General features: G+C 56.3%; 8 protein-coding genes across 8 annotated transcripts; 4 read left to right on the plus strand and 4 right to left on the minus strand.

Moving 5' to 3' along the window:
• Positions 1–69: 69 nt before the first annotated feature.
• Positions 70–1125, minus strand: PUNSTDRAFT_53145 (uncharacterized protein). The gene is made up of 3 exons (XM_007384828.1): positions 1030–1125; positions 836–966; positions 70–776 (listed from the first exon to the last, which is right to left on the minus strand). Exons 1-3 carry the CDS (start codon positions 1073–1075, stop codon positions 699–701), a joined length of 255 nt encoding a protein of 84 aa, XP_007384890.1. The 5' UTR covers positions 1076–1125; the 3' UTR covers positions 70–698.
• A 115-nt stretch (positions 1126–1240) lies between these two features.
• PUNSTDRAFT_103885 (UBC-like protein) lies at positions 1241–2661 on the plus strand (the record flags this gene model as incomplete). The annotated part of the gene is made up of 8 exons (XM_007384829.1): positions 1241–1338; positions 1399–1475; positions 1528–1539; positions 1602–1751; positions 1803–1824; positions 1879–1920; positions 1974–2076; positions 2130–2661. Exons 1-8 carry the CDS (start codon positions 1311–1313, stop codon positions 2659–2661), a joined length of 966 nt encoding a protein of 321 aa, XP_007384891.1. The 5' UTR covers positions 1241–1310.
• A 1085-nt stretch (positions 2662–3746) lies between these two features.
• Positions 3747–4931, minus strand: PUNSTDRAFT_40215 (uncharacterized protein; the record flags this gene model as incomplete). The annotated part of the gene is made up of 4 exons (XM_007384830.1): positions 3747–3908; positions 3964–4482; positions 4538–4740; positions 4805–4931. Coding segments are annotated over 4 exons (1011 nt in total), but the record flags the coding sequence as incomplete, so codon positions are not given.
• An 802-nt stretch (positions 4932–5733) lies between these two features.
• PUNSTDRAFT_103888 (nucleoside diphosphate kinase) lies at positions 5734–6626 on the minus strand. The gene is made up of 5 exons (XM_007384831.1): positions 6545–6626; positions 6370–6484; positions 6164–6316; positions 6021–6111; positions 5734–5959 (listed from the first exon to the last, which is right to left on the minus strand). The coding sequence occupies exons 1-5, from the start codon at positions 6584–6586 to the stop codon at positions 5899–5901; spliced, it is 462 nt and encodes a 153-aa protein (XP_007384893.1). The 5' UTR covers positions 6587–6626; the 3' UTR covers positions 5734–5898.
• A 173-nt stretch (positions 6627–6799) lies between these two features.
• PUNSTDRAFT_88454 (transketolase) lies at positions 6800–10412 on the minus strand. Its single transcript, XM_007384832.1, has 18 exons — positions 10303–10412; positions 10196–10241; positions 10076–10141; positions 10016–10021; positions 9844–9965; positions 9666–9794; positions 9528–9616; positions 9462–9477; positions 9313–9415; positions 9136–9266; positions 8553–9079; positions 8432–8501; positions 7918–8375; positions 7751–7856; positions 7293–7698; positions 7095–7214; positions 7005–7033; positions 6800–6954 (listed from the first exon to the last, which is right to left on the minus strand). Exons 1-15 carry the CDS (start codon positions 10400–10402, stop codon positions 7613–7615), a joined length of 2055 nt encoding a protein of 684 aa, XP_007384894.1. The 5' UTR covers positions 10403–10412; the 3' UTR covers positions 6800–6954; positions 7005–7033; positions 7095–7214; positions 7293–7612.
• A 148-nt stretch (positions 10413–10560) lies between these two features.
• PUNSTDRAFT_121034 (uncharacterized protein) lies at positions 10561–11727 on the plus strand. The gene is made up of 4 exons (XM_007384833.1): positions 10561–10779; positions 10842–10954; positions 11012–11270; positions 11332–11727. Exons 1-3 carry the CDS (start codon positions 10749–10751, stop codon positions 11102–11104), a joined length of 237 nt encoding a protein of 78 aa, XP_007384895.1. The 5' UTR covers positions 10561–10748; the 3' UTR covers positions 11105–11270; positions 11332–11727.
• Positions 11728–12512: 785 nt separating this feature from the next.
• Positions 12513–14129, plus strand: PUNSTDRAFT_121035 (uncharacterized protein). The gene has a single exon (XM_007384834.1). The coding sequence runs from the start codon at positions 12559–12561 to the stop codon at positions 14053–14055; it is 1497 nt and encodes a 498-aa protein (XP_007384896.1). The 5' UTR covers positions 12513–12558; the 3' UTR covers positions 14056–14129.
• A 364-nt stretch (positions 14130–14493) lies between these two features.
• On the plus strand, positions 14494–17896 carry PUNSTDRAFT_70269 (glycoside hydrolase; the record flags this gene model as incomplete). The annotated part of the gene is made up of 14 exons (XM_007384835.1): positions 14494–14704; positions 14770–14967; positions 15024–15109; positions 15166–15355; positions 15422–15646; positions 15702–16074; positions 16130–16180; positions 16235–16325; positions 16377–16932; positions 16991–17047; positions 17101–17348; positions 17434–17514; positions 17580–17644; positions 17698–17896. 14 exons carry the CDS (start codon positions 14494–14496, stop codon positions 17894–17896), a joined length of 2631 nt encoding a protein of 876 aa, XP_007384897.1.
• Between the last annotated feature and the right edge of the window lie 4 nt (positions 17897–17900).

A 17900-nucleotide genomic window follows, 5' to 3' on the forward strand; every position in this document is an offset into this window, starting at 1 on the left:
AGGCGGAATTTCATCTCGGTGTGTCGGTAGAAAAGAGAACACGTGAGTCGTTGTTCAGCACGTTGGAGAGACCAGAGAGGAAGCTTGGCGAGCAAGCATGAGACTACTGCATTCTTGATACGTCGTGGTTCTCCATAGTCGCAGCGCACGGAGTCGTCGTCAAGATCGGAGGTTGCATCCAACTTCGGTGGATAGTTAGTTAGTCGTTCTGTTTGTCGACCTGCCAAGAGCCTGCTGGGCACGGGACTGCCGCTTTCATTGATCAGGAAGAATGACCAGGACGACCGAGTCCTTCGCGTAGCACTCGAATTCGGATAATGACCAAGGTGCGTGAATGTCACATGATTGTCTCTGTAAGTCATGTATCGGTTTTCTCGACCTGTGTACGATATAAAACGCCGCATGAGTTAGACCGGACGTTGATTATCTTCAGTCCTGAGAAAGAGTGCTCTTGACGAGATGATGCGCAGCCTTTTGTAGGAACTCGAAAAAACCAATGAGCTCATTAATCGACTAGTGTAACAATCTACATGCAGATGCATGGGCGACGCGCAGTGGTCCCGGGGTCCGGCGTACTCAGGATGGTAAAGGCGGCTATGATGGGGCGTCCCTGCGGCCGGCTCTTGACACGGCGCGGGGGCGCGCGTATATGCACATGCATATGTCGTACTCATAGGACACGGGTGCAAAGTAGAGGCTTATTTGTTGCTCTGAGATTTGCTAAGCTTCGCGAGGTGATAGTTGATGGTAGATCGATGGCCCTTGCCCCCCATCGGCTGAGGAGTACAGACGGTTTAGAATCAGGCCTCCTGCCAAGGAAACGCCGGACACGCACCGTAGTCCTCATGCAGTGGAAAAGCGCGTCCGCAGTCTCTTTACATGGGCCGACGGACATCATGTCGCTCGTGGCGGCCCAGCAGCTGAGCATCGTTCCCAGCTCGGCCGCGCACATAACCTGCGGGGGTGCTAAGGGATGTCAGTACGTGAGCTACGCTCTCTCTTCGCCCTGTAGACTATGACCAAGCGTACCCTTCCGTGGCCGAACCTTCAGCTGTTTGATGGTGATGACGCCCATCCTGCTACGTTGTCTTCCCCAACTACCTGCGAGCGGACCGGGATGGCTGGCGACGGAAGAGAGCGAAGGAAAGCCAATGGTGATCAGGTGATTTCCATTGATTGAGCGTCACCGCGCTTCCACGTTGCCGCTCCTATCGCCATACTTGACCCTGTAGCTGATTCACGCTCCTTCCCTCAGAAGAAACCTCTTTGTCTCCGCTGTGTAGCTCGTCCTGCGGGTTGAATATCTCAAGATGGCGTCGTTCAACAAGAATAATTCAGGTGAACATGACCTGAAGCGTTTGTCGTGACAAGGCTCGCTAACGTGCTGCGCATCGGTAGCTGTGAAGCGTATTATGCAGGAGGCGAGGGAACTTGCGAACGATCCTTGCACGGACTACACTGCTGCACCTTTGGAGGTGTGTCAGGACTTTCCTCTCTGCTAGTGCCCAGCATCTTATCGACTTACAGGATGATATCTTTGTGCGTTACGGGTCTTGTCTCCCGACCGCTAGTCCCGAATTGACTGGCTTCCTTGACAATAGGAGTGGCACTGCACCATTCGTGGGCCTCCTGACACCGACTTTGAAGGTGGACTCTATCACTTCCGGATACTGCTTCCAGCCGAGTATCCGTTCCGACCGCCGTCTATCATGATGTTGACACCAAATGGTCGTTTCGAGCTGAACACAAAGGTGCGTTAGTCACAGTCGGACTCAAGGTATTCAGCTGACGGGTGCTTCAAGATTTGCATTAGCTTTACAAACTGTGAGCGGCATGCGCCTCTATGCAGATAAGGAGGACTGACACCGCTGATTCCAGACCACGAGGAGCTCTGGCAGCCTGCATGGGGTGTTCGAACAGGTTAAATATAACCAAACCTCTCAGCAGGATCGCCAGACTGACCAGATTCACAGCGATCATCGGTCTCATGGGCTTCTTCCCTCTCAAGGGCAAAGCCGCGATTGGTGTCGGCGCTGTAGAGTATCCACCATCGGAAAGAAAGCGCCTCGCTGCTGCGTGAGTGCATGTCCTTGTAATTCACCGTGGACGCTCAATTTGAGCCATCACAGCTCGCGCAATTGGACGTGCCCAACTTGTCAGAAGATGAACGTGGACTGTCTCCCAGACCTACCCAAGAACGATGCCGAAACTGGTCCCTCTTCCTCATCTTCCACGGAGCATACCCATACAACCGAACCAACTCTACCCGCGGAGCACGCACACACAACCGAGTCGAGTGTGGCTACAGAACCAACGACAGGAGCGACACTGCCGCTTACAGATCCGGCTCTTCCAGCTCCCGACCCTACGTTGACTCCCGAACCTCTCCCCGTTCCAGGATCCGAAGCTATCGTGCCTCATGAAGACGTCGAGCCGAAGCTCGTTCTCTCCGCCCCAGAGATACTTCCTGCAAGCACCACAGCGACTTCTTCCGGACCTGTACCGCCTGCAAACCCTGCCGCTCAACCCCAGACCCAAGTCGCCGTAGCTACTAGAAGAGCAACCACACGTTCTCCGCCGCGGCCTCCCATGATCATAGATGCGGCTATCGGCGTCCTCGCTGTGCTTGTTCTTGCCATCATTTGCCGACGTATCTTGTAATGAGTCACTTCGGTTATCTGGCTAGTCGTAACTTATCTCGCGCTTCATTCGTCGCATACATCCGGATCGTGGACATTCTCGTCGTCTAGTTTTCTTCCGTTACAGTTCCTAGTTACATCTGTACAATAGATAGGCGTACTGCTAACATAACCTATTACGCAAAGCCGCAGTTCGTTGGAAAGGCCGGAGTCGGATGGGATTCACCATTATTTAGACGCTCGTTTCTGTTCAATAGCACGCCTCCAAGACGCATCAGCTTTCACAGCTCTGTGCGTTTGCAGCTTGTCGAAAGTGCGGAGAGCCATGCAAACGTTTGATCAATCTCGCCTTCCTTGGGCGCGTCGCACGGAGGCAGCCCTGCTGCGGGCTGCACGAATTCTCCAGCATTGTGGGTTGGCCCGGATATTCTCTGACAGCCTCAATACGTGGCCGCTGGAGTAGGCCGGCTGGCGGTCGGGTTCACGACGAGCGGTCTCGTAACGAGTGGACTGACCCCCGTACTCGATGACATCTCCACCGTGCTCATGGACGTCGACCGGGTCGTCGTCGGCGGCCTCGTCACGAGGGGCCGGACAGATACCGGCAACGGGCTGGTCATCTCCCGCATCTCAATAGTATCGCTCGAGGGTCCGAATCGCGACCGCGAGCCGGAGTAAGCAGGCGGGTCGCTGTATACGTCGTGCGTCCCGTCGTCGTCCTGTGCGAAGATGCGCGAGATGCCGTTCGAGGTGCTCGTGGCGGAGCTTCCCCGGAGGTCGTACCGCGAATTGACGCGAGACATGGGCGGCGTTTCCGAAAGGAGTGGAAGGGTGAACCCGAGGCGTTCCTGGATGAGTTGTCGGCGGAGGAGAATGAAGCCAGCGCCGTAGAGGATGACGAATATCTGGATCGCGGTAACAAGACATCAACCGAGCATGCAGGTGATGGAGAGAGACGCGACCAACCGCTATCCATATGATCCAGAGATCAGCGAAGAAGGCAGGCGGGGGAGTGCCGGATCTCTTGCGGTACTCGATAGTCAATCCGGTTCTGGTCTGCATCGTTTGATTAGAAATGCGGATCGCATCTTCGTCCCGAGAACGCCTTACCTGCCAGAAAGCCATGCCGAGGGTAGTCAGGCCGAATATAATGTGGAGAATATTGCGTGGTGGATGTTGTCTAGCACGTTCTCTGGGTTTGCGAGCGTGGATGTAATAACCCAGCGTGCATTGGGCAACATACATCAAGAAAAGCAAGACCCCTCCGATCTGCACGCTAGCATGAGCTTCGATGGTCTCACCGCCAGGATACAATGGGATATACCTGATGCGCGTCTTTCAGGTGAGCCCCGCCGCGTTCGGCCGCAGCGAGGGGTGCGAGTATGAACCCGATGGTGATGATTGGCATGCCCAGGATCACATTGAGCAACCAATGAGTCTTGAACCAGTATGGGGTATATACTCGACCCCACCGAGCTACCAGTCCGGCGAGGGGTAGGAGTAGCGTGAATCCCAGGGCGGAAAGAGCGGCGTGAGCGAGCATGATCGCACGGTATCTCGGAGAGCGATCCACGCCAATGTTTGAGCCGCCAGAAGACTTGGAGCCTGTTTGAGCAGGATTTTGACTACTGGTGGATGACGACGCAGTTGCTCCAGACGTGGACGTTGGCGCTAAATCCTTCGTCAAATCCAGAGTGAAATTACCCGCATCCTGGTGCTGGAGAAGGTGCGCATTCGGATCTGAGGAGTCAACCGGGGTGAAACCATAAGCCCAGATCAAGTCCTCGCTTGCGTCGGAGTTCGACGCAACGGTGAAAGACACGACTGGTGTGGATTCAGTAAGCTGAAGAGGAAACTTGTCAGCGAGAATCTGCTTGTTTATGAACGGTTTTACAGACATCGATAGACTGTGTCAGTAGGGTCGCGACGCCTCGAAGAGGTGTGGGGTCCGGAGAGGGTTCGACTTCGCCCGGGGCCTTTCGTTGGGACATCACTATAGTGCCATCGGAGTCCGGCCAGACGATGACCATGGACGTGTTGGCCATCACGGGGCCAAAGCCCATGGCCATCCAACCGAGCTGATTCAGCGACGTCAAACCATCTATCAGAAGGAAAACACACAGAGTGAGTATATGCTATGCCGAACTATACAATCGAATCCTTACATGTCGTGGTAGAGCCGTTGACGATCGCCGCGACGCACATCAAGTTGCCGCAAAACTTATCGCCTTTGATACCCGAAACAGCTAGGGCGAGGCTGAGCATCGTTGCGATGACTAGCACCATTCTCAGAACGTGTATCCCATCCTGCCTCTTGAACGCGATCAGCCGCATTTGGCAGATCTGATCGTAAAAAGTATTGAAGCCGTCCGTAGGCCGACTTGGGGGTGTAGAAGGGGGAGGGGGGAGGTATACCGAACGGACGGGACTGTCCCACAACCATTTGGAAAGCCTGACGGTGGCCCCGAAACATGGGAATAACTCGTACTGTGCTAGAATGGCGGAGCTTCAAGGTGAGAGCCGGTGCAACGAGGAGCGGGCGAGCCCAGCAACAGGTATAATCGCTCCAGGCTCATGGGAGTCGGCGTATCCCGTTGCTCGCGGACCGTCCACGGAAGACACCGACGACTCTCTTGATAGAGGTGGTACCATCCGGGTGGAAGAATCTCATGAGGAGCTTCGCCCGAGAGAACGGATGCGGCCGACGCCGCAGAGAGGGCGCTCGTCCGGCGTATACATATGGGTGAAAGCCGATGGGAGTTCTCCCAAGTCTCCACCTCGATCAACTGCGCAACTCTGCGGTGAAACGCCAAAGTGCGTCAGGCTGTGAATGTAGTTGGTGCACGCATCGAGGTCCAGGGAATACAGGATCGAGCAAAGCCATCGAGCAAAGCCGTGGAGAGTGAGACCTTGAGGAGAAGGTAGGTGGGTAGATAGGTAGGTATATTTCCGGCGCGGTCCCAATAGCGGAACAACCGGTTGCCGCACCGCACGCCAGTACGTGGAAGGAGAGATGTGCTATCTCCCGCTTGAACACGTCGCGTCACGCGCGTAGCAAATCCTGTCACGCTTATAATATGTGTCACACCGTCGATAAATGGCTCGCCCGCGTACTACATATCTCATCTGGTGTTTTGCACTTGGATCGCTGCGTGTCGTAAAGCTCTGCGTTGATTTTATGTTCACGAACGCATCAAGAACATTGTCATACGCCATACCCCGAAATCCTACACTGAAATCCGGAAGATCAATTCCGCGTTTACTCGAAGATCCAGGCAGCCTGGTTGTGCTCGTACTGGACGACGCCTTCAGGGAACCACCTAAAGATGAGGATTTGAATGAGGATATATGAATCAACCCAAAACCATGCTCAGGACTCACAGCTTGATCTCCTTCTCGGCGTTCTCGACGGAATCGGAGCCGTGGCAGATGTTGCGGCCGACAGCAAGGGCGAAGTCGCCACGGATAGTTCCTAAGTTTATCTCAGATCTACCAGTGCTACTGTGAAGAAGAAAATGAAGTACCCGGAGCAGAGGCCAGGGGGTTGGTAGCACCGAGCATGGAGCGGCCGGTTTTGACGGCGTCAAGACCCTCCCAAACCATGGCGACAACGGGGCCGGATGCCATGTACTTGATCAAGCCGGGGAAGAAGGGCTTGCCCTTGAGGTCAGCGTAGTCTGTGTTATGGATCAGCTAAGATGTTATAACATCGCAGTCTAGAAGGGCGTACGGAGCTCGAGGTGCTCGGGGGTGGCATGAACGAGCTTGAGCGCGATCAGCTTGAAGCCGCGCGACTCAAAGCGCGCGATGATGTTTCCAACGAGACCGCGCTGGACACCATCGGGCTATTTTTTTCGAAACAAGCTTTAGTCGCCGGTCAAAAGCTCAAGGAGTACCACGCGTACCTTGACCATGATGTAGGTACGCTCAGCATTGTTGGGGGCCATGGCGTCGTGTAGTAGGAGGTAGTAGGTGGTGGTGGAGAGTTGATAGACGATCTATGCACGTTGCCTCGGGCGCGTTGGCGATCTTATACTTTTGCTGTAATCGACCATCTACTGATATCGCCCCTATAAACGGTCACATCCAAATCAGGGAAAGCCGTGGGAACATGTGCGAGAAACCTCGGCGTCGTCCGGAACAGTGACAAGCCCGCTTTCTTCATCGACTCCAACGATGTTCGGCGCCCTCGGACCTTCCTTTGCGTCGCAAGTGCGCGCCTCGCGCACCCTCTACTCCTGGCTTAAGCCCATCGCCAATTGGTACGCTGACCTCGCCGGGTACCGCAAAGTTGGCCTGAAATACGATGACCTTCGTATGTCCGTCCGTCTGCATTGCTCTGCGCTCAGCTGACAGTATGTTTAGTGGTCGAGGAGAACGAGCCCGTTGAGCGGGTACGATGCCAATGCCGGCTTCCTCCTTTAGTGCGATGACTAACCTGCTTGCGGATTCCAGGCTGTCCGCCGCTTGACTCCTCGCGAAGCTTACGACCGCGCGTATCGTTTCAAACGGGCGTCGCAACAAAGCATCCTGCACACGAATCTTCCGAAGGAGGCATGGACGAAGCCCAGCGAGGTGCGTACCGATCATCCCACATTAACGCAGTCATAAGTGTTCCCTGCACACGAGGCTGACTGAATCTCGTTGCTGCAGGATGTTCGCTACCTCAAACCTCACGTCGCGGATGTGGAGAAGGAGCTGACCGAGCGGCAGATCTGGGACACTCTGGAGGTCAAGCGCACGAAGTAGACGCCGGTCATGGCATATTAGACAATTACCGCTGTTGGGCCAATCACCGGCCTGCGATTATACTTTGCGCTTGTCATCCTATAATTTACGGCCATTTACTTTCGAACTCGGGAGTGCTATCCACCATTGTTTCATGCGCACATTCAAAGCGAGGAATAGGTTACAATTTCTATCGATGCTTCACTAAACCCCAAGGTCCTGAGAAGATTCGCAATGCACCCCTCCTAAAAGGCCTTCACGAGCGGAGAGATGACCTCACCGCCCTTCTTCTTGTAGAAGTCCACGACCTTTTTGCCAACAACGGCGATGTCTAATGGAGATGTCAATACTAGCGCAAGCGCCATCCTGGAGGGAAAACGTACTGTCGGGGGTGATGCCCACGCGCTCGTAAATCTTCTGGTACGGCGCCGACATTCCCCACCCGGTGAGACCGTACTGCTCGTGGCTGTACTTGGCCCAGCCGACGGTCTGTGATAAGCAGATATTGTCAGAGGGGGTCGTATGCGTCGACGCACTACGAGGTACGCACCGAGAGCGCCTCCAGCGAGAGGATGGGAGCGCCGCTGCGGAGCACGCTAAGCCGGTACTCCTCCGGCTGCTGGTCGAACACGAGCCAGCACGGCAAGCTGACGACGCGCGTCTTGATGCCCTGCTCCTTGAGCTTGCCCGCCGCGGCGAGCGCGATGCTCACTTCGCTCCCGGTCGAGACAATTGTGAGGTCCTCGTTGTCGACCTCGTACAGCACGTAGCCGCCCTTGCTCGCGCGCTCGATCGTCGACCCCTCGAGGTTCGGCAGGTTCTGGCGGGAGAGGGAGAGCACGGACGGCGTGCGCGAGGATTCGAGGGCGACGAGGTACGCGGCCGAGGTCTCGTTGCCGTCGGCCGGGCGCCAGAAGGCGAGGTTGGGGATCGCGCGCAGGTGCACCGCTGTCTCAACGGGCTGATGGGTTGGGCCGTCCTCACCGAGACCGATGGAATCGTGGGTTGCTACGTAATGATATTAAGCGCCCTGATCGGCCGTTGAGCAGAGAATGAATACTCACCAACCCAGATCACCTGGTGATGGCTCAATGCAGAAAGCCTGACGGCACCGGCGGCGTACGACACGAAGTTCTAGGGCAAGTTGAGAAGGCGTTCGACGCGTGTATCAATTCTCGTGCTCACCATGAAAGTCGCGACGAAGGGGATGATACCACCGTACGCGGCGAGACCGTTGCCGATGGCGCCCATACCATGCTCACGCACACCATAGCGAATATACGTGCCAGCGTAGTTTCCAAGGCCGGTGCTCGGTGGCTGGAAGTCGACCATCGCCTTCGTCCGCGTCAAGTTGCTGCCAGTCAAGTCGGCCGAGCCGCCGACCATCTCGGGTAGCACGGGCGTGATCGCAGTGAGGACGATCTCGCTGAGCTTCCGGCTCGCCTGCGCCGCGTCGGAGGGCTTGTACACGGGCAGGCTCTTCTGCCAACCGTCGGGGAGCTTGCCAGCGATGCGGCGGGTGAGCTCGGCATACTCCTTCGGGAACTTCTCGGAGTAGGCGGAGAGGAGCTTGTTCCATTCGGACTCGAGCTTGGCGCCGCGCGCGGCGACGGCGGCGTAGGTGTCGTAGGTCTCCTTCGGGACGTGGAAGGCCTGGTCGGTCGGGAAGTTGAACTTGGCCTTGAGCTGGATTATATCGTCGGCCTTGAGCGCTGTAGACCGCAAGCCGTGAGCATGTGCTGGTGGGACGGAAGGGTAAGAGACAAACGTGAGCCGTGGACGCCGTGAGTGCCCTGCTGCTTGGAGCCGTAACCGATCGTGGTGCGGAGACGAATGATGGTAGGCTTGCTCTTCTCCTTGCGGGCTTCAGCAATGGCGTTATAAATGCCGGCGAGGTCACTAGGCCGCGTGAGGAAGTTTTCAAGTCATGATTCATGGTATTCACTTATCGCCGTTGTCGACATGGAGGACCTGCCAGCCGTACGCGAGGAAGCGCTGCTCAACGTTCTCAGTGAACGCAACAGCAGTGTCACCGTCGATGGAGATGTCTGAGTCGGGGGTTAGTCAGGCACCGGGACGAGCTTCTACACTCACGGTTGTCATCGTAGATCTGTATACGAGAATTAGCAGAAGCAGTCGGACAATATAGATCGAACCTACAGCGATGAGGTTTCCGAGCTGCAGATGACCCGCAAGACTAGCAGCTTCGCTAGCAACACCCTCCATCAAGCAACCATCGCCGGTGAACACTGCGATCGATTAGCATTTCATCGGCAGGATTGCATATAGGGAACTCACTGTAAGTGTAGTTGTTGATGAGATCGTAGCCATCTTTGTTGTAGACAGCTCCGAGGTGCGTTTGGGCAATGGCCAGACCGACAGCGTTGGCAAAACCCTGACCCAGAGGACCAGTAGTTACCTCGATACCTACAGAAAATGGTCAGCGTCCGCAGTAGATCGCAGCTTTCGACGTTACCATCGGTGTGTCCTGCCTCAGGGTGACCGGGAGTGAGCGAATCAAGCTGACGGAACTGTTTGAGGTCGTCCATGGAGAGTTTGTAGCCGAGTAGATGGAGGAGGATGTACTGCAGAGCACAACTAGATGCGCGTTGGAATCGTAGTCCTGTCTGTTGCAAAATTGCACTCACGCATGACTATGGGAAGGAAGCTGTTAGCGATGAGATCGCCGTCAGTATGCGCAGGCGTACCCATTGGAAAGCACGAATCGATCGCGGTTGAACCATTTGGAGTTCTTCGGGTTGGCGTTGAGAAACCTTATGCAGCTGATCAGTAACTACCTCAGGCGATCTACAGCCTGGAGAGCTGACCTTGAGAACAGGACATGGGCTACCGGGGCCATGCCCATGGGGGCACCTGGATCGCTACAATGAGCGCCGGTTCTCGCGACGATGGTATGGACTGTGAACCGACGCACCAGGATGGCCAGAGTTGGCCTTGCCAACAACATCGGCAGCGAGGGTGCGGATGGTCGCAATGCAGACGTCGTCCGTGGGCTCTGGGGTAAACGAAGACATGGCTGCTCGCGACGGTGGGTGTAGAGAGGGGATGAAGAGACTAAGGATGTCGCGAGCGGTCCGAGTTATCTGTGTGACTAACGGCATCGCGCCGGGTGATCTCCGGGGTCTTTACCCACGCCCGTCCGCCCGCGCCTCCGCCTTTTGAGCTTGCACCCCTTGCTTGGGAATCGCTCCCGCCGATTGTCCGTACAAGGCTCGCCGTTCCAGCTCACGTTACTCGCTTTGTGGTCGTGGTAACCGGACTTGAACCAATCCCGACGGTGCACGTCGGTCAGCAAGCCGAGTTGTGCCCTTAGACCCAGGGAACGTCAGCGAGGTTGCATCCCACCGGGACCGTCTATACATGCACCCGCAATCCTCAGACAAGAAGTTAGGCGCGTAGTCACGGAATCGGGCACCGGAAACGGGTTGGCGCTGACTGAATCCGGTCGCACAGTGTGCAAGTCGTTTTTCGACGCGCTGGAAAAGTGCCACGCGGACTCCTGGCTTTACTGGACCGGAGGATGCAACCAGATCAAGCATGACTTGAATATGTGCCTGAGGCAAGAGGTGAGAACCCCTCCGCGCCGGTTGTATCCTAGTCGGAGCTAACGAAACGATTTAAAGCGACTTGACAGGGCGGCCAAAAACAGGGAGGACGCGAAAACGCGTCGCGCGAAAGCCCAAGCTGCATGGGCCGATTTGCATAGAGATGACTAATACCTGGCATGGATATAACTGCCCTTACGGGGTTTCCTCTCATTCTCTGTCGCGCACCGCCAGTGTTAAGCAGCAGGAACCCAACATCCGATCTGAAATGTCTTCGAGAACCTCTAATCTTGGCCTTAGCCAAACGGGGTTAAACACAACGTTTATCGTCAGACTGGTACCGTTCTCTCGGATAGACTTTTGTTGGTAGCTCACATGTCGCCTCGCCCGAATAACAGTGCTCTTGACTCGATCACAACTCGACGATTGACTCTTCGTCGTGCTGCACGCAAACAGTGTATCCGAGGTCCTCCACCTATGCGGATATAGACGGGGGCAGCGGACCGATCGCCTACGGTGTGGTCATCGTCTTTCTAGATCTTAGCAAGCATGCATCAACTCTGTCATCGACAACCCGTGCTGCCTATGACCCATTCGGAGTGCCCGGAGTGCCCCGCGTATCGTATTGGCTGCTCAGCCACAGTCGAATGACACGTCAGGAATCAGACTTTCTGCATCTAATTCTCGTACCCGATGGGTCAAATGTATACATGGATTATCCAGAGAAAAACAAAACACGAATGCACAATTGGACAGTGCTAAGTACGGAAACTGATACTAATAGCAATACTCACTATTGATTGGTACCATACACCTTATGAAAGTTTCTTACAATTTACATGTTTCAGTCCCAAAGGGCTACGCCGCTATTTGTAGATTCGATGAGGAATGACGATTGCTGCTTGGATACATGGTTCGACGTCCAGTCCTCGGAGGCTCTTGCTCCTGGTGGTGTAGACAAGCGCGATACAATGGGTATCGTGGTCCGGTATCCTTGCAACCTCAGCAAGCATCTCGCCGCTGCCGCCGCCAGTGCGTGTCCATCATTGCGACATGCAGGATCCGTTGTCCGGGTGGATGGAGCGCGGCCAAAGCGAGCGCCGCATATCTTCGATCTTTCCATGCTTTACGTATGTGAATGGGGTGAGCACGAGGTGACCCCGATCCAAGACATAGGAGAGAGTGCGGTGATCGCGGACGGTCCCAGTCAGGAGGCATGCATAAAGCGCGGTACGTAGTACAGTGACTCAGTGAGTACTACTTGAGCACCAGTGATGTTGCAAGTTTCGCCCATTGATGGCGTCTCGCCGCTGAATGTTTTCAATGGTGGTCAGCAAGGGGCGATCCCGGATCCCGGCAGCAACGGATCGATCAGGTGTGCATGGGAGGGCAAGGCGTGAGTGCAATCGGGGGATGGATGCAGGTGTGACTGTAATTTAAAGAACACTGAAATTGAAGGTGCGCGCTCACGTGATCGTTCAACTCCCTCATTCCGCCAAACCGCCTTCTGTTCTGCAACAATTCCTCGCTTCATCAGCACGCCCATCCTATCAGCCTGCACTTGCCCGAGACCGGCTCTGGATCTCTTACATTCCTTAAAAAAACCCTGTGACGACCCACCTCTTATGTCTACGATCACTCTCGGCGCGGTGCTCACTGCGAGCCCGCCGCGCAACCCGCTTGGCACCAGGACGCCGACGCCCAGCGTCTACATTATTCCGCCTGAGGAAGAGCAAGAGGATAATCCACCGTGGTGCTGCTACGATTCGGAGGCGCCGCACGCCGAACCCGCGAACACGGCCGAGTTCGTGACCGAGCTCGAGGCGGACCCGAACTGGAACGCCGACGATGAGTCGCCCGTGTTTCGTCGCTCGGACTCGCGTTCGCTCGACGAGATCGCGGTCATGCCCCGGAGGGGAAGTCGCCAGAGTGTGTACTTTGGCGATAGGGCGGCTCCGGATGCGGTGGTCACCGGGTCGGGGACCATGGACGTGGATGTTGATGATATCGTCGTCGAGGTAGTAAGGGTAGGACGGAGGAGGGAAGTCGAGGCAGCGGATGAAGAAGCCGCAGTGAAGGGCGATACCTGGAAGAAGACAAGGGGCTTGACCTTGCGCGCGCGGGCGGCGCAGGCGCTCAAGTCGATGCGCGGTGCTGGTTCGTCCTCCGTCAAGACGGCGGGGACGTCAAGCACCAAGAATAGGCCAGAACACGCGAGAAGGCATGTGAAGGACGTGTTCAGGCCCGTGGAGAACGCACAGATGGAATCGAGTGGGCCAGGCCCCGTGCGGCGGATGTCGGTGACGAAGCTCGCTCGGCGGAGCTCTAAGGCGACAAGGAGGGGCGCGCCAGAGGCTTCAGAGATGCAGGCGTCAGACAGCCTGCCGACACACTCGACGCGCACGATTACTCGGCGGCTGTCACAGCTGTTCGTGTCCGCCAGCCGCTCTTCGATGGACTCAGTACGCGGTGGGGATACCGCTGCAAGACCACAGTCTCCCTTAGCGTCGGACGTTATGGCATCGCCAAGTTGTACTTCATCGATGGTGGACGTCGCGATGGACGTTGCATCAGAGCCTGCAGCGCAAGACGCGAATGTGGACTCTCGCCCTCTTTCCCCAGGCCTTCAGCCCAAGCGTGGGCCCTCTATCCGAAGACTGTCCATGCGCAATATCAGGGGGCTATTCACCCGTGATGCCCCTTCTTCCAGTACCATCCCTATCTCGGACAGCCAAAGCACCACGACGCTCGCTCAGGCTGGCTCGTCAGCGACGGTCTCGGCTAGCGCAGCACCCGAAGAAATACTGGTACAATCGCCTTCCTCGTCCAGCTATTCCTCATACATGGGCATAGGCTCCCCAACCTCCCCTATCCTCATGTCCCGCGACTCACGCACTGTCTCGGATGCGTCTACGGAGCCGCCGGAAACACCCAAGGACCCCGTCGCACGTTTCTCCTTCAGCAGGGACCGTATGGGACGCTCCTCCGTCTCTACATCTCGACTGTCCGAGGACGCCGCGGGCGGCAAGGTCGACATGGACGAGAACCTCGAGATGCGGCTTGACTCGCTCCAATTCGACTCGATACACTTCGACCCGGACGAGTTTCAGGTGTCGTTCTAGCTATAACGCTCTGCCGCCATCCATCCACTGCCCCACCTTTTCCACCGACCATGCATATACGAACGACATTGTACGGATAACATACCCTCCACGTCCATAGCCTCATGTACATAAGACAAGGATATCTATTAGACGCCGGCCATCTTCCATATTATACTACTTATACAACCCTCATGCAATTGGTACTACGAGCTCAGCGACTGGGACCTCGTCGGCGCACGCTCACGTGTTGCCGCCGGCTTCCGCTGGAGCACCGCCACTGCTGCTACCACGACGTGTCCGGGGACGAGCGCCTTGACGGATTTTATCGCAGGCTCTACCTTACCTTTAGACTTTCCCGATCGCCGAGGGCTCTTATAAGCGGAACTGAATTGGACAACGCGGCCTCCGGTGGAATCCCCAGCTTTATAGTTCCCAGGGTTCGCGTCGGTGTGGACCATGGTGACTTTACGCCCGCTGGGCCTGCTCCTCGTCTCTGGCATCGCATATGCAACTGCTCAAGATGCCTCGTTATTATCTAATGGCTCGGAGGCGATGCTTTGGGGCCCCTACCGCCCGAATCTGTACTTCGGCATACGACCGCGACTCCCGCAGTCGCTGATGACGGGTCTCGTATGGTTTGGAGTGCACGACTACATGTCTGTCAGCCGTCAGTCCCATATTTATTCCCGAAGGCTTATACCTTGCGGGGCTGACTTATTGAGGACGATGTAGAGGCTCGTCACTCTTGTGAACAGGGTGATCAACTGGACGGGTACACCTGGACGGAGTACGACTCGCGCCGCGGCGGTGTGCAGGTGATCAAGGACGGAAAGAACAATGTGAAGATTACGACGGAGTACTTGAAAGTACCTGGGGGTGAGCACGGGGGCAGCTGGGCAGCGCGGATCAAGGGAGAGCCCTTGAACGAAGGTTAGTATCATTTGTTCACGACTCTATGCGTAGCGTGGTAATGATGCCTGCTACAGGGCGACCAAGCATGATTTCCACTATATTCTATGCCGGAATAGAAGGGTTTGGAGGCTTAGACATGGAGACCGACGAGTCTGAAAATGTGAGCAAGCACATTCCACATCACTCGAATCCTCGCTGAATGAAATGCTGTTGCAGGACTATGAAAGCGATCTCGTTTTTGCGGGATCCTCCACCGAGCTCGACGAATTTACCTTGCGCGTAGTCGACAACGACTCGAACAATCATATCACGAACGGGCCACACAGCGCGTCCTTCGCTAACCGCGCGGGGAAGACCCACGTGTCGGGATACCGCATTCCCTCCGGCGACGTGTGGACAGCCAAAGGTTCTGCTTCCTATAAGTTCACGTCTTCGATGATTGCTCACCTTTGGCGCCGCTCTATGTTGACAGATTATATCATGCAAGACATTATCACGCACGCCCAGCCCATTCTCGACCGATACAAGTCCTCCGCCCAGACGACCGGCTATCCAGCTCCCGCATTCCTCCTTCAACTCTCCGACGAGGTCCTCACTAGTTCAAACGTGTACGCGGTGCAGAAGACCTTCGAAGGGCCGTTTGAGTTCGACGTCTTCTTCGAGAGCAAGAGCGCGGGAAGTCAGGGCAAACTGAGTGGTAAGCTTGCATCTTTGGTTGAAATCGAAGCAATCCTTGATGAGCCTTCATGCAGGAGCTACCCTCGACGCGGGTATCGCCTCGCTGACAGCATCCGTCGAAGCCCACTTCGAGGCCACATTCCCCATCGACCCGGCAACCCTGCCTGCGGACGCGGATATCGACGGTCTGAAAACGTTCTCGAAGGAAATCACTGCGAATCTTCTTGGCGGTGTTGGTTACTTCTACGGCACTTCAATCGTAGACAAGGGCTTCGCGTACGAGTGGGACGAAGACGACGAGCCGGAGCTCACCATCAGCGACGATGATGACGAGGACGAGAATAGCGGACGGCGCAAGGAGAAGAAGGGAGGCGCGCGGCTCACTGAACCCCGGGCGCTGCTGACGGCAACGCCGAGCAGGAGTTTCTTCCCGCGTGGCTTCTACTGGTTCGCATCTTACTTTTGGCGGAGACGGAATCCGGTTGCTGAGCCAACGTATCAGGGACGAAGGCTTCCACCTTCTGCATATCGGCCCTTACGATACTGACTTCAGGTGAGCCTGAAAGCTGCAATGATCAATTCTTCGGCGGTCTTACAAATCGGACAGCTTGGAGATTCTCAAGGACTGGATTGGCCTTATCGACGAGAACGGCTGGGTTGCGCGCGAGCAGATCCTTGGTGAGGAAGCCCGCAGCAAGGTCAGCCTATCCGTCTTCCATTCTCACCTCGCTGACTATCGACCTGTTCAGGTCCCCGCGGAGTTCCAGACGCAGGTGCCTACGTACGCTAACCCGCCGACGCTCACGATGGCTGTCACCGCGTTTATTGAACGCCTTAAGGCAGCCGGCGCCGCTGGGCCCTCAGACGCAGAGCTCGGCATGGACTTTGGTGGCCCCGCGGCACAGACGCCTCTTCGTGCCTCAGCGGCCGAGCTCGCATCCTCACGCTACCTGGCGCAACCCGAGCTCGCCTTGGACTTCCTCCGTGGCATCTACGCGCCGCTGAAGCGTCACTACGAGTGGTTCCGCCGGACGCAGCGCGGGCAGATCAAGCAGTACGCGCGCAAGGCCCGGTCGCGTACGGAAAGCTACCGGTGGCGAGGGCGCTCGGCGTCGCACGTGTTGACGAGCGGGATGGACGACTACCCGCGCGGGCCGCCGCATGCGGGTGAGCTACACCTCGACCTCATCAGCTGGATGGCGTTCTTCTCTGGTACGATGCACGACATCGCCGCGTTTGTTGGTGAGACAGACGACGCGGCGAGTTACGCGGAGATCCGGCAGGCGATCGTGGACAACATCGACGGTGCGTTCATGTTCGAGGCATACCCTAGGATGGAAATGCTGATGGGCGAGTGCGACAGATCTGCATTGGAACGAGGAGGAGCAGATGTACTGCGACGCCGGCGTGAATGATGATGGTGAGCTCTGTTTCCGGTACCTCTCCATCGTCGCCGCTGATCGCGTCGCGCAGACGAGTCATATCACGTTTGCCATCGGGGATACCTCTCGCTCTTCCCGCTCTTGCTCGAGATCCTTGATCCGGCCTCCCCGCATCTCGGCGCGCTCCTTGACTTGCTCCGTGATCCGGAGCACCTCTGGTCGCCGTATGGTCTCCGCAGTTTGTCTGCGTCTCATCCGGAGTTCGGCCAGGGAGAGAACTACTGGAAGGGCCCGATATGGATCCAGATGAACTACCTCGCGCTCCGCGCGCTGCACAAGGTGCGTGTCGCGCAGACTTAAGTCGTGGAGCTCGACGAGGGCTTCCATACGATGAGAAAGGGGTAACGGCTGATGCCGATTCCAGACATATGCGGCTCATGAGGGTCCGCATCAAGCGCGGGCAAAGGAGATTTACCAGGAACTGAGGCTCAATGTAATCAATAATGTGTACAAGGTGGGCAGACATCCCTCTGTTCGATCGGATGGTGCCAATCGAACCGTGTCCCTCAGGAGTACAAGCGAACAGGCTACGTTTGGGAACAGTACGACGCTCTCACCGGAGAGGGTCGCCGGAGGTGAGTGGCTTAATGCATCACTCCATTCGATGTTCACACTCGCCCTTCACTAGCCATCCGTTCACCGGTTGGACGTCGCTCTTGACGTTGAGTAAGTCATATGCCGCTCGCCATGTTCCGCGCGCCTCTGACGAGTGTTCAACGCAGTTCTTGCCGAAAAGTATTAGGAGTAGACTATTTTACTCCAGGCTATTACTATATATTCGCTATCCGCGTGGTGTCTACGCGCACAGATGGTTCCTATGCACGTGAAAGG

The sequence above is a fragment of the Punctularia strigosozonata genome, assembly GCF_000264995.1.
Source record: "Punctularia strigosozonata HHB-11173 SS5 unplaced genomic scaffold PUNSTscaffold_8, whole genome shotgun sequence".
Lineage (NCBI taxonomy): Eukaryota > Fungi > Basidiomycota > Agaricomycetes > Corticiales > Punctulariaceae > Punctularia > Punctularia strigosozonata.

Coding starts and splice junctions, on each gene's coding strand:
- PUNSTDRAFT_53145 (XM_007384828.1), bottom strand. CDS start 1,075: ATGGGCGTCATCACCATCAAACAGCTGAAGGTTCGGCCACGGAAGG. Junction 967..1,029: donor GAAGGTTCGGCCACGGAAGG/GTACGCTTGGTC, acceptor GACATCCCTTAG/CACCCCCGCAGGTTATGTGC. Junction 777..835: donor TCCACTGCATGAGGACTACG/GTGCGTGTCCGG, acceptor TGTACTCCTCAG/CCGATGGGGGGCAAGGGCCA.
- PUNSTDRAFT_103888 (XM_007384831.1), bottom strand. CDS start 6,586: ATGGCCCCCAACAATGCTGAGCGTACCTACATCATGGTCAAG. Junction 6,317..6,369: donor CCCCGAGCACCTCGAGCTCC/GTACGCCCTTCT, acceptor TCCATAACACAG/ACTACGCTGACCTCAAGGGC. Junction 6,112..6,163: donor CCCCCTGGCCTCTGCTCCGG/GTACTTCATTTT, acceptor AGATAAACTTAG/GAACTATCCGTGGCGACTTC.
- PUNSTDRAFT_88454 (XM_007384832.1), bottom strand. CDS start 10,402: ATGTCTTCGTTTACCCCAGAGCCCACGGACGACGTCTGCATTGCGACC. Junction 10,142..10,195: donor GCCCATGTCCTGTTCTCAAG/GTCAGCTCTCCA, acceptor CAGCTGCATAAG/GTTTCTCAACGCCAACCCGA. Junction 9,080..9,135: donor TCACGGCGTCCACGGCTCAC/GTTTGTCTCTTA, acceptor TGCGGTCTACAG/CGCTCAAGGCCGACGATATA.
- PUNSTDRAFT_121034 (XM_007384833.1), top strand. CDS start 10,749: ATGCACCCGCAATCCTCAGACAAGAAGTTAG. Junction 10,780..10,841: donor ATCCTCAGACAAGAAGTTAG/GCGCGTAGTCAC, acceptor CCGGTCGCACAG/TGTGCAAGTCGTTTTTCGAC. Junction 10,955..11,011: donor ATATGTGCCTGAGGCAAGAG/GTGAGAACCCCT, acceptor AACGATTTAAAG/CGACTTGACAGGGCGGCCAA.
- PUNSTDRAFT_121035 (XM_007384834.1), top strand. CDS start 12,559: ATGTCTACGATCACTCTCGGCGCGGTGCTCACTGCGAGCCCGCCGCGC.